The 15,438-nt window shown below is 36.5% G+C and overlaps 1 protein-coding gene across 1 annotated transcript; it reads left to right on the plus strand.

Annotated features, from left to right (window-relative positions):
• Positions 1-263: 263 nt before the first annotated feature.
• On the plus strand, positions 264-14,905 carry LOC146140409 (ATP-dependent translocase ABCB1-like). The gene is made up of 25 exons (XM_083392621.1): positions 264-336; positions 790-971; positions 1,161-1,307; positions 1,454-1,558; positions 2,515-2,686; positions 2,807-2,931; positions 3,480-3,693; positions 4,050-4,232; positions 4,447-4,563; positions 4,790-5,002; positions 5,086-5,266; positions 5,566-5,760; positions 7,991-8,146; positions 8,414-8,583; positions 8,686-8,842; positions 8,976-9,152; positions 9,367-9,472; positions 11,401-11,541; positions 11,798-11,957; positions 12,681-12,878; positions 13,014-13,126; positions 13,197-13,281; positions 13,370-13,516; positions 14,632-14,801; positions 14,875-14,905. Exons 1-25 carry the CDS (start codon positions 295-297, stop codon positions 14,903-14,905), a joined length of 3,687 nt encoding a protein of 1,228 aa, XP_083248747.1. The 5' UTR covers positions 264-294.
• Positions 14,906-15,438: the final 533 nt, after the last annotated feature.

Below are 15,438 nucleotides of genomic sequence, written 5' to 3' on the forward strand. Positions count from 1 at the left end.
TTGAAAACAGGATTTGTATAGATTGAGGAAATTATACAATCACAACAAAACAAAAAAAATATGACGTCAGGTAAACGTATGGTGGTGCAGAAAATGGGTTTTCATGTATGTCACGTTTCACCAAACGTAGTGCCGCCGAAAAATTGTTTATGGGGTTATGTGCCCGCTGGCCACGATTTAAACGAGCGAGTGCGTTCTGTCGGCCGCATGTGAGTGAGCTAGCCTATTGATGCACGATTCAAGTAAGCCGGAGAAACAAGTTTTGCGTTGACGTTAAGCTTTTTTACTTTTAAAATGGGTTCATTGGAAGAAGGCAAGTACAAATACATTCACCTGGTGAGTACAACAGTTAGCCTAAGTTGCGGATAATTTCAATTTACGGCCTATATTTAACTTATTCAGCGTAATAAAAGAAAAAAACACCTATAACTGTATAAGGCTATAGCTATCTTGGTAATTTAAAAACGATAATAAGCGTAGAAATAGTATAATCACAGACAATGTTTAGAGCACAATACAATGGTTTAACATTTGAATAAAAGCTTTATCCATTGAGAAGTGAATTTTGCCAAATGCTTCGTTATCACTTCAGTAAATTATGGCTCCAGGCGTATCGTACTTAAAAAGTTTCTAGGAAACTCAGAGCGTTTTAAAACGAAATGTAAAACATTTATTATTATTAATTTTCTTGCAATTAATGTTCAACTTTTGGCCAGCGACAATGATTAATTGTTATTAGTCCAACATTAGCTCTCGTTTTTTTTCATAAATTCCACTTTTTCAAAACAGCATAGATATGCAACCTGGTTTGACTGGTGTCTTCTCTGCGTTGGTTCGTTATGTTCAATAGCGACCGGCGCGAGGTTTCCGTCGTTTCTGTTGTTGTTCGGCAGTGTGCTTGACGATTTCACATCATATGGTATTAACGAACAATGCGGCAATAACTGCAGCATTCTATTGAAGAACCAATCGTAAGTGAGAATGAGGTTAAAGTAAAATGTAACTTCTTTGTTCTACAAAGACACTCTATTATTTTTTGCGTGGTATTCTTTAGTAGGTAAACAATTTTATTTAAAGGAAGGGGAATTGCTTTTATTGACCTTTACAAAAAGTTTTATTTTAAATACCAAATATTTGTCGTTTTTGTGTTAATTTTACAGCGCATGGGATGGATTTTTGGGATCTAATGCAACGTTATCGTTCTATGTGCGAGTCGGACAAACGTTTCGCAATATTGCAGTGCTTGGGATTCTTATTTTTCTGATCGGAGGAATGCAAGCCTTTTGTTGGTCATTGTACGGTACAAGGTAGTCTAGGTCTATGGGTACATGCACTATACGTACAACTAAAATGAGCAGAACTATTTCTACAACGATAGGACTAAGTCTAAATATAAAACTATACTTACACAGCGAGCGTACTTTGCTAAACGCAGCGCCATTGTTTTTTTCAGACAGGCTTCAACTATTCGCCTGAAGCTCTTTGGCGCTATACTTCGTCAGGAAATCACGTTTTTGCAGTCTGCCTCTGTTGGAGAACTTAACCAGTATTTAAACGAGTAAGACATATACTTGCTGTTCAGTTTAATATGGTGTTAAACACTTGAACAAGTTTTACAAAATACGTAGTAATAATTGAAATATTTTTTTAACAAATTTTAGTAGCGAACTTAAGGTAAAGTCGTAATTATTAAAGAAGTATACACAATCGTTATTAGTGGCCAATATTTTGCACCACTATTATTTTTCCATATTTTATGGAAAGCCAGTATTTGTATATTTAGGGCAGGTTTCACCGTATTACTTCCCACGTATGTTAAACAATTAAGACACAATTTTCAGTCTTGGAAATTGCTAGGCCAAAAACTCAAGCAGATTCAAATACCCACAACGTTTTAAACATAGTTCAATCTGTTATTCTCGGTAGATTTGCACATTAAACGCTTGACAAATTAAAGACTAAAGCCTGTGGCGGACGCCATTTTTTATTTCGCAGGTCACATTTAGCCGGACTGCTACAAGGTGTGCATCCCAGTTTTACACTGTTAGCATGCGATAAATCGCCAACATTATACCCCATGCAACGGACTCCGGTTGTACGATAACACCAACCTTTGTCACAAGTATATAGCAGTTTTGTAAACAAGTCATTTTTAAATGACTTCAGTCCCCAGTCATTTGCAAAAAAAAGTTAAGTCCAAGTAAATTTTTTTGCAAAAATAACAAGTCAAGTCCCAGTCCAAAAAAATTCGTCCGACTATGAGCAACAATTTAAGAAAAAATACCACAAACGCCATATACAGGAATAAAATTGTTTAATGTGCTATACTTTGAATTCATTTTAATGAAAAACACTTAATTTAATCCCAAGATATTTGACAAACTGACTTAAGTCCAAGTCAGGTCATTTGTCCAAAAGACTTAAGTCAAATCAAGTCATTTGAAAACAGTGACTTACGTCAAGTCAATAACTTAAGTCATTACAACACTGGTATGTAGGCTACTCTATATTTAGGGACATGCACAATATTCAAGTTGGAATTTCGGAGCAAGTATCGCACGCTATCAGCAACATGTCTTCAGCTATTCTCTCGCTAGCTTTGGGGCTCTGGCTTAGTTGGAAGTTGTCACTGGTAGCGATTGCAACGCTTCCATTGTTTATTGCAGCACGAGTAGCCATGCTCCGGGTAATTTTGTGGCAACTTTATACAGTGCATAGTCATACGTGTACTCTAAATGTGTTTTAATTTAGGCACATCTTTTAGTAATTCGGCTTAGTCGTACTTTAACCACAGTTTGTTTATCAGGGGAATGGCGAATACAGAGCAAAAGAGCATAAAGCTTATTCGCAAGCTGGATCAATCGCCGAAGAAGCAATCGCTTCGATACGAACAGTCACAAGTCTTGGTTGTCAACAGGAAACGATCCAGAGGTAAGTTCAGCAACAACGGTTTATATAAGTACCGGTAGGCCTATGTCAGGTTAACATGATTCTGGTTCGGCTGTGCGCTTGCTTTTAATTTATTAAAACAATATAATGTGTACAGATTTTTATAAAAAAAAAACTTGTTTAAAAAAGACTATTACTTAAATATCAACTAAGTCATGGAATCCACATTGATATACTGTAATCTAGCACTGTTTAAGTAGTATTGCCAACGATTAGGAAATATTCATACTGATATAGGGGTGCTTTCGAACTAGCCACTGGGCCGGTGCGATCAGTTGGCCTAAACAGGATTTTAGTGCAAGCTGGTCGAAACGACCATAACGCCGTTGCTGGCTTCTTCAAGCCTGCGTACTCTCCTCCAAGATCGTTGGTTTGAATTTTGTATTTTCTGTAGGTGTCTTAAATGACATTAAACAATCCCAACCTACAAACTGAGTTAACTTTTAGGATATGTTCTGCTCTACTCGGTATTTTTCTTGCACAGGGTAAGTTAACTTACTAACTTTTTACAATTTGAATCATTTATTTAGATACGTAAGTCACTTGGAGGAATCCAAAAAAGCGGCTTTTCGGACAGGAGTTGTAACCGGAGCTAGTATAGGCTGGATGAGACTGGCGGTCGGTGCACTGTACAGCGTGTCATTTTGGTACGGGGCGCAGTTATTTCTTTCCAACGACTTACGTGCCGGAGAAGTGTCCAGCACCATATTTTCTATGATACTGATGGGACGCAGTTTTGGCGAGGTAAATATAATAGTATTCTCAATCTTATCTATAGATAGCACCCGGTTGCTCTGGATATCAAGATAAGGACATTTGTTTTATGGTATAAGTATAGATCCAAGAAGTATGGGTTTGATTTTTATGGTTCCAAACCAAGTGTTTCCAACGCCTTCTTAAACTCTATAGTAATGTTGTGGTCAAGTAAATATCATGCAACGAATAAAAATGTTCATTGATCATTTCAAGTGTGTATTGATCAACTTTTCCAATTATTTGTCCTAAATTTAATTTGAATTAAAGGTCAAAATAATTACTCATGTATCAGCCTATACCTGAAATTGAGTAAGCTATCAAAGAGTCAAAACTTTGCTCTGCAGTTTGTAACCGGGCTACAATGCTTCGCCAAAGCAAGATTTGCTGGCAAGAACGTTTTGGGAATGATCGACCATCCGTCGAAGTTGGACGTATTTTCTGACACAGGATCAAAACCTTCTGTCATAAAGAGCAACGTAGAATTTAACAAAGTCACTTTTCGCTACCCCAAGCGAGAAGACACAAAGGTCAATGCAAATAAACGTAAATTGAAATGTTTGCGCAAAATATCCAACTTTTTTTTTCAAGCCATTAAAACTAACTTCCTCATTTGATTGATAGTGATAAAGACAGTAACATAACTATGCATTTTATGCCAATTGTTTAACTCCGGTGTTCATTTTTTTAAAGCTAAATATTTACCGATGATTTACTATATCGTCTCACGTATATATCAACCAGGTGTTTGACCAGTTAAGCCTTACCGTGCCAGAAGGCAAGACCGTTGCGATCGTTGGGGCAAGCGGTGCTGGGAAAACAACCTTTGCCAAGCTTCTGCAACGATGGCATGACGTCGAGGTTAGTCGACTATAAAACGATTTTTAGGTTCTGCCTTCGACTTGTTTACCTATAAACGATTTGAATAACTCACTGATAATAAACAATTAGTAATCCTAATTGATAGACAACAATATAATATTAGTATTAATAAAAAGGAAAGCTATCACTAATGGGAATTATGAGAGCGAAAAACTAGAAGAGATGCGTGTATGCGTTTCCATTGCTTTTTACATCCAATACGCAGGACGGTTCGATATCGATCGGCGGCCACGACATCCGCGACCTCAATCTCCGCTGGTTGAGAAGTCAGATCAGCTTCGTTGCTCAGCAACCAGTGCTATTCAACACGACCATAGAAGAAAACATCGGCTGGGGCGGAGAGAATGTAACAAAGGACCAGATCGTGGATGCGGCATCTTTGGCTAATGCAATCGACTTTATCGAGGGCCTTCCCAATGTATAAACTATAAACAATACCACTTGACAAAAACTATTTTGGTTACCTTTACCTAGAGTGCCACTTCTTGTTTTGTGTTACAGGGTTTTCAGACCTTGGTTGGCGATCGAGGAATTAAGTTAAGCGGCGGACAAAAACAGCGGATTGCAATTGCGCGAGCCCTCATAGGCGACCCGAAGATATTGGTGTTGGACGAAGCCACCTCCGCTCTCGACACAGAAAATGAAGCGCTGGTTCAAAAAGCACTAATAAAGGCGTCTGTCGGTTTGTAGAGCAATCTCGCGTATATACAGGCCGTCTATTGATATTACCATAATTACCATTATATGATTACGAAAACATAATATGTTTAGCAGATATTCGTTTCAAAAGACGGAATTAACTCTATAGTTATTTATTGATGCTACTAACAAGTTATTTAAATTACTTTTTTATTTACAAGAACAAATTTCCTTTTATATAGTTTAAATCCGGAAGAAATGTTTTTGCATAGTTTCTAATACAAGACACAACAGGTTCGACTTATGGCCTAAACATGTTTTTCTTTTACAACAAATTCACAGGTCGTACCACGATCGTAATAGCTCACCGTCTGAACACGATCACCAGCGCTGACAAGATCTGTTTGCTCAAAGGAGGCTCTGTAGCCGAGAGCGGCACACACGATGAACTCATGAGATTAGATGGTGGAGCATACAGATCACTGGTCGAACACCAACTTGAGAAAGGCGCTTTGTCTGATGCGTGCTGCGCTCATGGTAAGCCTGATTTGTCCAAACAAGTACTTTCATGTATAGACTAGGGTTGCCATACGTCTGGATTTCCCCGGACATGTCCGGAATTTTAGTGTTCAAACTGCGTCCGGGGGGAAATGCCAAAATATGCTTAAATGTCCGGAATTTTTTTAAATTGTTTGTTGCGTTACGGGTAGTAATTTCATTGTTACGTCATAAACGACAATACTGCGCTTTATTTGGGATACATGGATGATTGAACTCTTTGTATATGGCCGTATTTGTCCTAATTTTAAATAGAGAAATCAGGTGGAGAGAAATCAGGCAGTGCCACCTGATTTCTCTATTTAGAATGGATGATTGAGTGGAGCTGGGCTAATAGCTGAAGGCCTTATATCTTGGTCGATATTGCAAAATTTAGAACATGTCTGAAACGATAAGAGCGTATATTCGCTGAAGAAAATTATAAAGCAGTAAAAGCAGTAGAAAAATAGCGCAACAAGAAGTCTGTTGCAGACCAAATGAGAACTTGCATAGGGCCTACGTGTATTGCAATACAACATTTATTTTCTGTTTGTGTATAGTTTCGTGTTTATCCTTCTTTCACAAAAAACAATGGCGGTAAAGTACTTTGGTAATATTTTAAAGTTGGTCAATGAACTGAGGTAAATTTTTTATGGATTTGCGCATTATCAAATATAGTAACCCTAGCCTAGAGATCACCAGAGGTCAAATCAGAGATGGCCCAATACTAGCCTAGTGCGATCATGATCAATGGCGGATCGCGATCCGGTTCCAAATCTTTTCAGCGTTTTGTGCGGATCTTCCAATGTAGTCTTTGAAAAAAAACGTTCTACAGTGTTTTCATGTGAATACCATTTGCCAGTGTCGATGAATTTTGTAAAAAATCAAGCATAGAGGGAAACTCCCAAATGCTAATCTTTGTGAGCGTTTGAGGATATCATTAAGCGACAGAAAGCCCCAATTCGAGGCTATTGTAAGACCTAAAGTCTAAAACAGGGGTCGGCAACCTACGGCCGGAAGCGCCCCGCCAATGTAATTCATTTGGTCCGCCGCCTCTTTGACAAACTGGATACGAGTCCATTTTAAATACTTTTTGACTATTTTAACTACGTAAGTGCGGAAAATTTTCCCGCTTGGCGCGAATGATCTTTCTACGTCCAACTTGTTTACGTTTTGATGCGGTCTTTTGAATTAGATCAGCGCTTCTTTACCGTTAACGGAAAACGTATTATATTTTTAATATTTTTATTTTCGGCAATGTAATAAAATCTTGCCAGAAATTTAAAAGAAATGCTGGTATACCTAAAATATCGCGCTCGCTTCGCTCGCCCTGTGCGCCTGGAAGTTATCGCGTTTCTTCAAACTATTTTATTACATTTTTCATTTGTAGTATAGATAAAAAAAAATTGTGTGCGGCGCACAAAGACCTTTCTGGGTTTGGTTTTGGCCCGCGACTAGAAAAATGTTCCCGACCCTGGTCTAAACCAACCTATCATTGTTCTCACTAAAATCTTGGTGCTGTATAGCACACTTCACTTTTGAGTTTTTACAAAGTTATCAATATTTTGTAGGGTACATTTACATAAATAAAGCACCATAATAATTAAAGCGTGTCCAATATGTTTACTATTCGTATTTGGTGGATCATCATGTTGTCAGGTTTGGCTGTGGTGGATCATGGCAGAAATAATTAGAGTGTCCGGATTTCAGGCCACGAAAATATGGTAACCCTAGTATAGACGTGCTAAATTGTTTGGTTGAAATGTCCTCACACCGTTAAGGATATCAAACAAAATTTGTCCGGAAAATGGACGAGATAATGCCACTCCTAATGAAGTTGTAACACGATGGTACTAATTATCCTATAAGTTTTTCAAATAAAGGTTTATAACAGGAGTAGATCTCTCATGCATGTGCAAACCGGATGTGTTTGCTATGAAATTGTTGTTTTCTATTTATTCAAACCAATACCTGCGGTAATATTGTTCTTATGTTATAGGTTTAAACTTTTGACGTTGTTATAGATATATAGATAGTCTTATACTATATTAACATAAGTAATTTAAGCCATTTCTTTATTTAGTTGTTGTTTGGTAAAACTGGAGAGGGTCCATAAAGTCCATAGGCTTTCACTAAGCAAAATATATAACCTTTTAAACGAACTACGCCATTTTACATAATTTTTCCAAACAATTTTTTTTTAACAATAAACTCTACAATTCACGTATAGACCCACTCAATCATAGCTCTCTATCCGAGAAGACAGAAAATTGCGAAAATCATTCACACAACGACGATGTTGAGTTTGCAAGTGGAAAATTGGACAACAACTCTTCGTTTTTAAAAGTTTTGTCTCTCAGCAAACCTGAATGGCCTTTTCTTACCCGTGTGTAAATTTGTTTATTTGAAATATTTGTATTGACTTTTTACTTTTTTTTTTTTAACCAATACATTCAAGTCTGGTAATCTATAACTTTATGTATTTGAACGCCATACAGGAAGTATAACTTACGGAAATATTTATAGGCGACAGATTAAAAGACTTTGTATTTCAAAAAAATAAATAAATCGATCCGATGTTTGATTTTAGCTCAATATTAACTTAGCTCAACGATACTGTTTTGGAAACCTGTTTCATTTGTGCTTTTCCTAGTCGGTTGTTTCTGCGGTGTGATAAGTGGCTGTGCTGATGCTGTGATGGGCCTGCTGTTCGGACACTGCATTGCTCTGTTCTTGAACGAAGACGTGCGGACGACGGCAATTCATCTGGCCGCTGGTTACATCAGTGTTGCCGTTCTTAACAGTTTAAGCTACACTGGCTCCGTGAGTATACGATAATATCAACCCAATTTGAAAACTTGTTTTATTTACATATAAACGGTACAACTTGCCGTTTAATCGCAATATATTTTAAAATTGATATAGGGTATCGCATATGCCAAGTGTTCAGCAAATCTCATATTTCGACTTCGCAAGGCGCTTTTCTGGAATCTTTTAAGACAAGAGATTGGCTATTTTGATGAACCTTGTAATAGTTGTTCGTCGTTGGCTGACCGTATGGCAATGGATGCCATACGAACAAGTAATGTGTCCATCGACAAATCGACTTCGGCATCAAGCTAATTTCCGCACTTGGTAAGATTATTGCAAGTTCATTGATATATCACCAGAAAAATTGCCGTCTGAACATAATTGAATAACTATTGTCGGGTGAGGTATGGTGATTAACTATACTCTTCAAATATATTTTTTTGATGCAGGTTGTGCAGTAATCATATCGCTAGCCATGAGCTGGCAACTGGCTTTACTCGCTTTAGCGATTACTCCTTTTACAGTCTTCTCTGCTGTACTCAACACAAGAGTATTTCAACCAACCGTAAATGTCGCAAATGGTAATATCCTAAATGAAGTTATACAAATTCAAAAAGTTTGTGTGTAACTCAGCAAGGCCACGTATTAAAATCAAAATTAAATTTAAAATATTTAATGACTTTAGTCCTCAGAGAGAACGAAGTTGCGTTTTACCTAGTATAAAAGAATAATATTAATATGGTGCTGGTTTTCACTTTTAAACTATTCGTAGACCAGCATTTTTTAATAATACAGGTGAATTTGCAAGTGAAATGATCAGCAATATGACCACCTTGGTTGGATTGACAGGAGAAGAAAGAGCCTTGGCTGCATACAAGGAATCTCAAGACGCGATTCTTAAGTAAGTGACGGTATAGGCTACAAATTACTACTTCGCGAAAATTCATATCGTTCCAAACATAGGGTGGAAACAGAGATGGTTCGTGAATTTTTGTTTTTTGCTGTGCATTTAAACTTTGAAAATTTTGTTGTTGCCGGTCAAACTTATTTTTAAAAAAACAACTGTAATCGAGTTGAAATACCTTTAAGGTGTTGGCGGCATAGCGAGGACGCAATTACGATTTGGTTCAAATTGGCAAAACTGTTATTCAGGAGTGGTGGTGACGCATTGAAAAGACAAAAATAGTTCGTACATTTCTCGATGAAAAGAAAACTATTTTGGTATATAGAGAAACAAATGAGCATGTAGCTGTATTAAAGTTCAACAAATGTCATTCCAAGAAGACATAAACGCCATAAATTAAACAAAACACAGCAAATAGTTTTAATGCGATGGATGTAGCTGTTTTTTCTCCGCCAGCTGCTAACAATTAACGTTTTATTATCTTGAACAAGATAATTGTTACGTCTTAAACATGTGAAACCTCAAATTAAAGGTATTTAAAACGAAACATTGCAAATTACCCAATCTGAAAGTTTTAAAAGTTGAAAGTTTTCGGAAATTTATATAGATGCTTTAAAAAGTTTTCGCAAGATTTATACGTAGTCGCATACCACCTGAAAGACTCTCGCGCACAACCGGTGGTACGCGTACCACAGTTTGGGAACCACTGATTTACGCCATGCTGTATAGACTGTTTAAAACTGGGTACCAAATTTTTCATTGAATAACTTCATTAACTTGATTATCATTAAACGAAGGAAATATAAATAGCTATATGCAACAAATACTGTTTATTAACTTCAGTTTGAAATTCCATTAGAATTTAGTTTAGAATTGCATTCAAAAAACATTTCAACTATATTCATACTGAAACATGCCTCGGGCTGGTAGAATTTCCTCTGGGGGCCGGATCTGGCGCGCGGGTTATAGTTTGGTGACACCCGTTAAAAGTAATCAATAAATTGTTGGGTGCTGGCATACTTGAAATACAGGTTTGTTAATTCGTTTAGGCTTTCTGCCATTACATTTGTTGTTCCTACCAATATACCTATAAACCGATATTTTGGGCGTATGAAACACCAAATGACGTTAACACTAAAGTTAAATAGGAAAAATTGAAGTATTTAAACGTTAAAAGTTTTGTCATCTTGTAAAAAAAAATCTTATTTAAGGTAGAAATCGCTTTTTTGACTAAATATCGCTCTGTTGGCTGAAATGTTCAAGTTAGTTTAAACCAGAAGGCACCGATTTGTATATTTTCGGATGAGTGCCGACACTCTAACTTCGTAACGTGGATCGGCTATTACCCGGGGTCGACAACCTATGGATCACGATCCATATATGGCTCTTTTTGTGACGCCATATGGCTTTTTTAATAAAACAATCTTGCAGGCAGATAAATCTAATTAAGCTATCATATTTCTTAGCATAATTTAAATAAAACTGCACGCGGCCACTACCGCTTTCCTAACTTTATTTTTCCGTTTTTAACACAAATAGTAGTAAATTTTTCGTTGTATTTCGGGTATGTTATCCCGTTAGATGGAATCTCTTTATATACAAAAGGCCCTGCTCTTTCGACAGGGCTTCGTAATGAGAGTTGAGCAAATCATCTGATTGATTTTTTCGTGCTTAGTAAGTGCTGTCTTTTTTTTGAGAAACAAATAAATGCATTGTTCAAATTGCTATTTTGTTTAACCTATAACTAGATGTAAAAAAGAATTATATGTCTCTAATGAAAATACAACCTAGAATATTTGACTTTTATGGCTGCCTTAGCTAAAAAGGTTCCCGACCCCTGCTAAAGTTAGCACTATTTACGTTCGCAGCAATATACAAAAAAGGTTATACACAAGTATTTGTTCAACTCTTTTTCTTTTCTGCAGAGCTAGGTACAAGAATGCTTTGGCTGTAGGGGCTTCGAATGGTTTCTCACAGTGCATGCTAGTATTGTCATTTGCGTCTTTGTTTGGATTGGGTGCTTATCTTATTGTGTCACAAGGATTATCACCGGGAAATGTCATAAAGTAAATTGTTAGATTCTACATAATTAATTTTGATTATTCAGGAGTTTATTTATTTATCATAATTGGATGTTATAAAAAATTGTTTATTTAATAAGTGATTAATTGAACTTTGATGTTGTCCTGTTAACTGAGTATAGCACGTTGCAACCTCTTTATAATGAAAGCTAAAAACACATATTCATATTCAGTACATCATCCTTGAACCGTTCGCGGTAGCCACAACAATTAAACTCTTTTATTTTTCCGCTAAAACTAGAGTTGGAGCTGTAATAACGTTTACAGCAATGGTCTCCGGTCAAGTTACAACCATATCGCCTGACTTTGCGGCAGCGAAACGGTCGGCAGCAAGGCTGTTTCAACTTCTTGAACGAAAGTCTTTAATTGAACCTTTGTGCGAAGATCACCTGAACATCTCAGTAAGATCAGTCATTTTTCAACCGTTTATTTCTGAAGACAATGTGTCGAATGAACATCACAAATATACGCACACTGATACGGACATGAACACAATTTAGAGATATGATTACCCCTTCACATTTCTTAAAAAGGAATAAAGGAACCAAGTTTTTTTATAAGTATTTATCTTGTTATGGTTTGAGTTATAAAAACGACTATTTTTTTGAATTGTTGCCCTTTGATTCGATGAAGGAAATTACTGCACTTTTTGTGCATTGACAGTATACATGTGTCCACTAGTTGAAATTTTATTTCAATATCCATAACCGATATTTTGGACAAAAAGTATCGCGACTCTATCAGATACCAAATGACGCCATTTCTATGCTAAAAAAGGATTTTGAAACGTTAAATAATATTTATGTCAAGTTGTTAGGGTAAAATTGCGATATTCAGTTGTTAACCCATTATTTTGATTAGTCTACCTTATAAAGTAGAAATCTACGTGGGATTGCAACTAATGCAAAAAATTCCTAATGCATAAAATTCCAATATTAATTTACATCGAATCGGGACCGATACCACCTGAGTAGGACATGCATCGATACTACCACATTTTATCGGGTATCGGATTTAACCCGATATTATCGAACCTACTTAATTTGCACTATTTAATAGCAGTGGATCCAACATAACAAAAAGAATATGATTCCACCCTATATAAGGTTTGCTATATCGTTTAGGTTTTGCCTAGTCGTGATATAATTTTTCGCGATGTGCGCTTTTGCTACCCGTCTAGACCGGGACACGTCGTATTGGATGGTGTAAATTTCACGATTAAAGGTGGACAGACGATGGCGCTAGTGGGCAAGTCCGGGTGTGGTAAATCCACTTGTATTCAATTGCTGCAACGTTTCTACGACGTGGATGGCGGATTAATAGTAAGTTAGTAAATCAAGGCGTTTGTGATTGAAATGCACCTTTTAAATGCTAAACCTAAAAATGCCGCACTAAAAACATTAATTACGCGTTTTCCCAAATATGTGTTTTTGACTTTACAAAAACCTTTGTTTTAGACATTGGACGGACAAGACATAAGATTCTTAAATACAAGTTGGCTTCGAAATCAGATAGGAATGGTTGAGCAGGAACCATTGCTATTTGATCAAAGTGTTAGAGATAACATTACGTAAGTGTTAGAGATGATATTACGGTCTTTGGTTGTATTCATTGCCAAAAATATCGGATGCTTTGTTTAGACTGGGCTTACGAAATCAAACTCTGACGGATGTTGAACTCAAGAAGCTCGTCGAAATATCTAATCTTGAGCTCATTTGTGAAAAGGTTTGCTTACGTTTTTGCCTAAAGATTATTTTATACTATAAAAAAGTCTGTTTACTGTGACAATCCTTGTCTGGTGTTTACGTTTTAGATCGGCACATCTACAATCGGCAGAGGAGGGGCATATCTGTCCGTAGGCCAACGGCAGAGGGTTGCCGTTGCCAGGGCGCTTGCAAGAGAGCCCGCCATACTACTATTGGATGAAGCAACGTCATCCCTTGATGCTGAGAGGGAAAAGGTCAGACTTAAACATTCGTGTTTTATTTAGAGAATCAAATAGGAAATCAAAGGCGATCGATTTTAGTCGATATTTGGATAAATGTCGAATCGCTACTATGCCCTCGATTCGTTAATCGCTTTCATGTATTTGTTTATCGAACATCAAAGTTATAATCAAAACTTGTACCGTTATCTGTCTGCTGAACATTTCGATTTTAGGGATTTTAGTTGATGTTTCTCTTTGTTAGAGCTGGTCTATATGCAGTGTTATAAAACCCAGGTTTCAATAGTTTTTGGTTATAGCGGTTAAAATTTACTAAATTTGATTCGATTTCGCGAATTTAAATGTGGTCGCCATCAGTTAATTTGTTCTTGTGTATAAATAAGAACAAAGACCCCTGGTCTGGTTGATTTTAGCTTTAACGTTTTGTCACCAACAAAATTTAAATGAACTGTCTATGACAGTAATTGTTCCTTTTTTGTTTAAACTTGCAGATGTGGACTTAGATCACATGTTTGTTACAGAGAAAACACACATCGCGTAAGTTAAGCTGACCTCTGTTTAAAGCAGCGACCCAATTGACGGAAATAGTTGAGCCTTAGGACCCAACGGGTTATATAACTGTTGAATTCAGTCCAGTGTTGTAAACAAGTTATTTTGAAACCACTTAAGTCCCAGTCAAATCATAAATTTAATCCATCAAGTCTTTTCTAATAAATAACAAACCAAGTCCCATTCCAAGTCATCGGTTTCCCAAGTCAAATCCAAGTCTAGTCATAATTACAGCAACTCAACTTTAAGTCAAGTCCTTGTTATAACAAAACTTTAAACTAACAAAACAGGTAACTTCATCCCATTATAAGTAATAACTCAAGAGCAAGCAAATTATTTTATGTACAAAAATTAAGATAAAAAAACTCAATTCTTTAAAACAAATGCGTAATGAAAGCACTTTATTTCAACCCAAATCATTGGTCCGAAAGGCATAATTAAGTCAAGTCGTTATTTAAAAAAGACTTAAGTGAAGTCACTGACACGACGCAGTAATGATTTAAAGTATTGCCCAAAAAACAAATGGTTCATTTTGCAAATAAAATTATTTCAGATTATTCAAGAAAGCGTTATTATTTCAGATTATTCAAGAAGCGTTAAAGACAGCCAGAAAGGGGCGTACTTGCTTGGTAGTCGCTCATCGACTGTCCACTGTCAGAGATGCCGACAGCATTGCCGTATTAGAGGGTGGAAAAATCGTGGAAATTGGAACTCACTCTGATTTGGTTCGGTCGAAAGGAGCGTATAGCAGGTAACTGTCAATATTTTGCGTTTATCGAGTTTTATATTCTTATTAAACTAAACTAACCAATTTGTTTTACTAGGCTCATCGAAGCTCAATACATCAAGGACTGATGAATGATAAAAAAAAACAATCAAGTTTACACTTTGTATAAAATACTAATCAATGTTATTGTTTTGTCTCGAAAGAATAAAATTGTTTAAAGAAAATTTCATTGTTTTAACCAAAAAAGAATTACAACATAAAAAAGCAAATTATAGCCTCTTAATGCTGAAGTATTAAAAGGCATTATATAAAACAAATGTACTAAAAATGCAAACTGGATAACTTAACTTGTCCTCAATGTTTGTTTGCATTAACCTATGTCAGGGATGGCGAGCCACTGGCCCGCGGGTCCCGAAGTGACCCACCACAGATTTTTAATGACCAACTTTGTCTCTCTAGGTTAGAAATACCGCAATGTTATCCATCATTTTCAGGAATAGATAAATGTAAAAAAAACAATTTTTCGTTAGATAGCACTATACTGTTTAAATCAGGGCTCTCTAATCTGTAGGTCGTGCAAAAGTGTTTTAGGGGTGATGAGTAGGCCTACATTAACTGCACTTAAACAAATGCGTGCGGAAAAGCAGACAAATAAAAGCAT

This window comes from Ascidiella aspersa, chromosome 6 (assembly GCF_963924565.1).
Source record: "Ascidiella aspersa chromosome 6, kaAscAspe10.2, whole genome shotgun sequence".
Lineage (NCBI taxonomy): Eukaryota > Metazoa > Chordata > Ascidiacea > Phlebobranchia > Ascidiidae > Ascidiella > Ascidiella aspersa.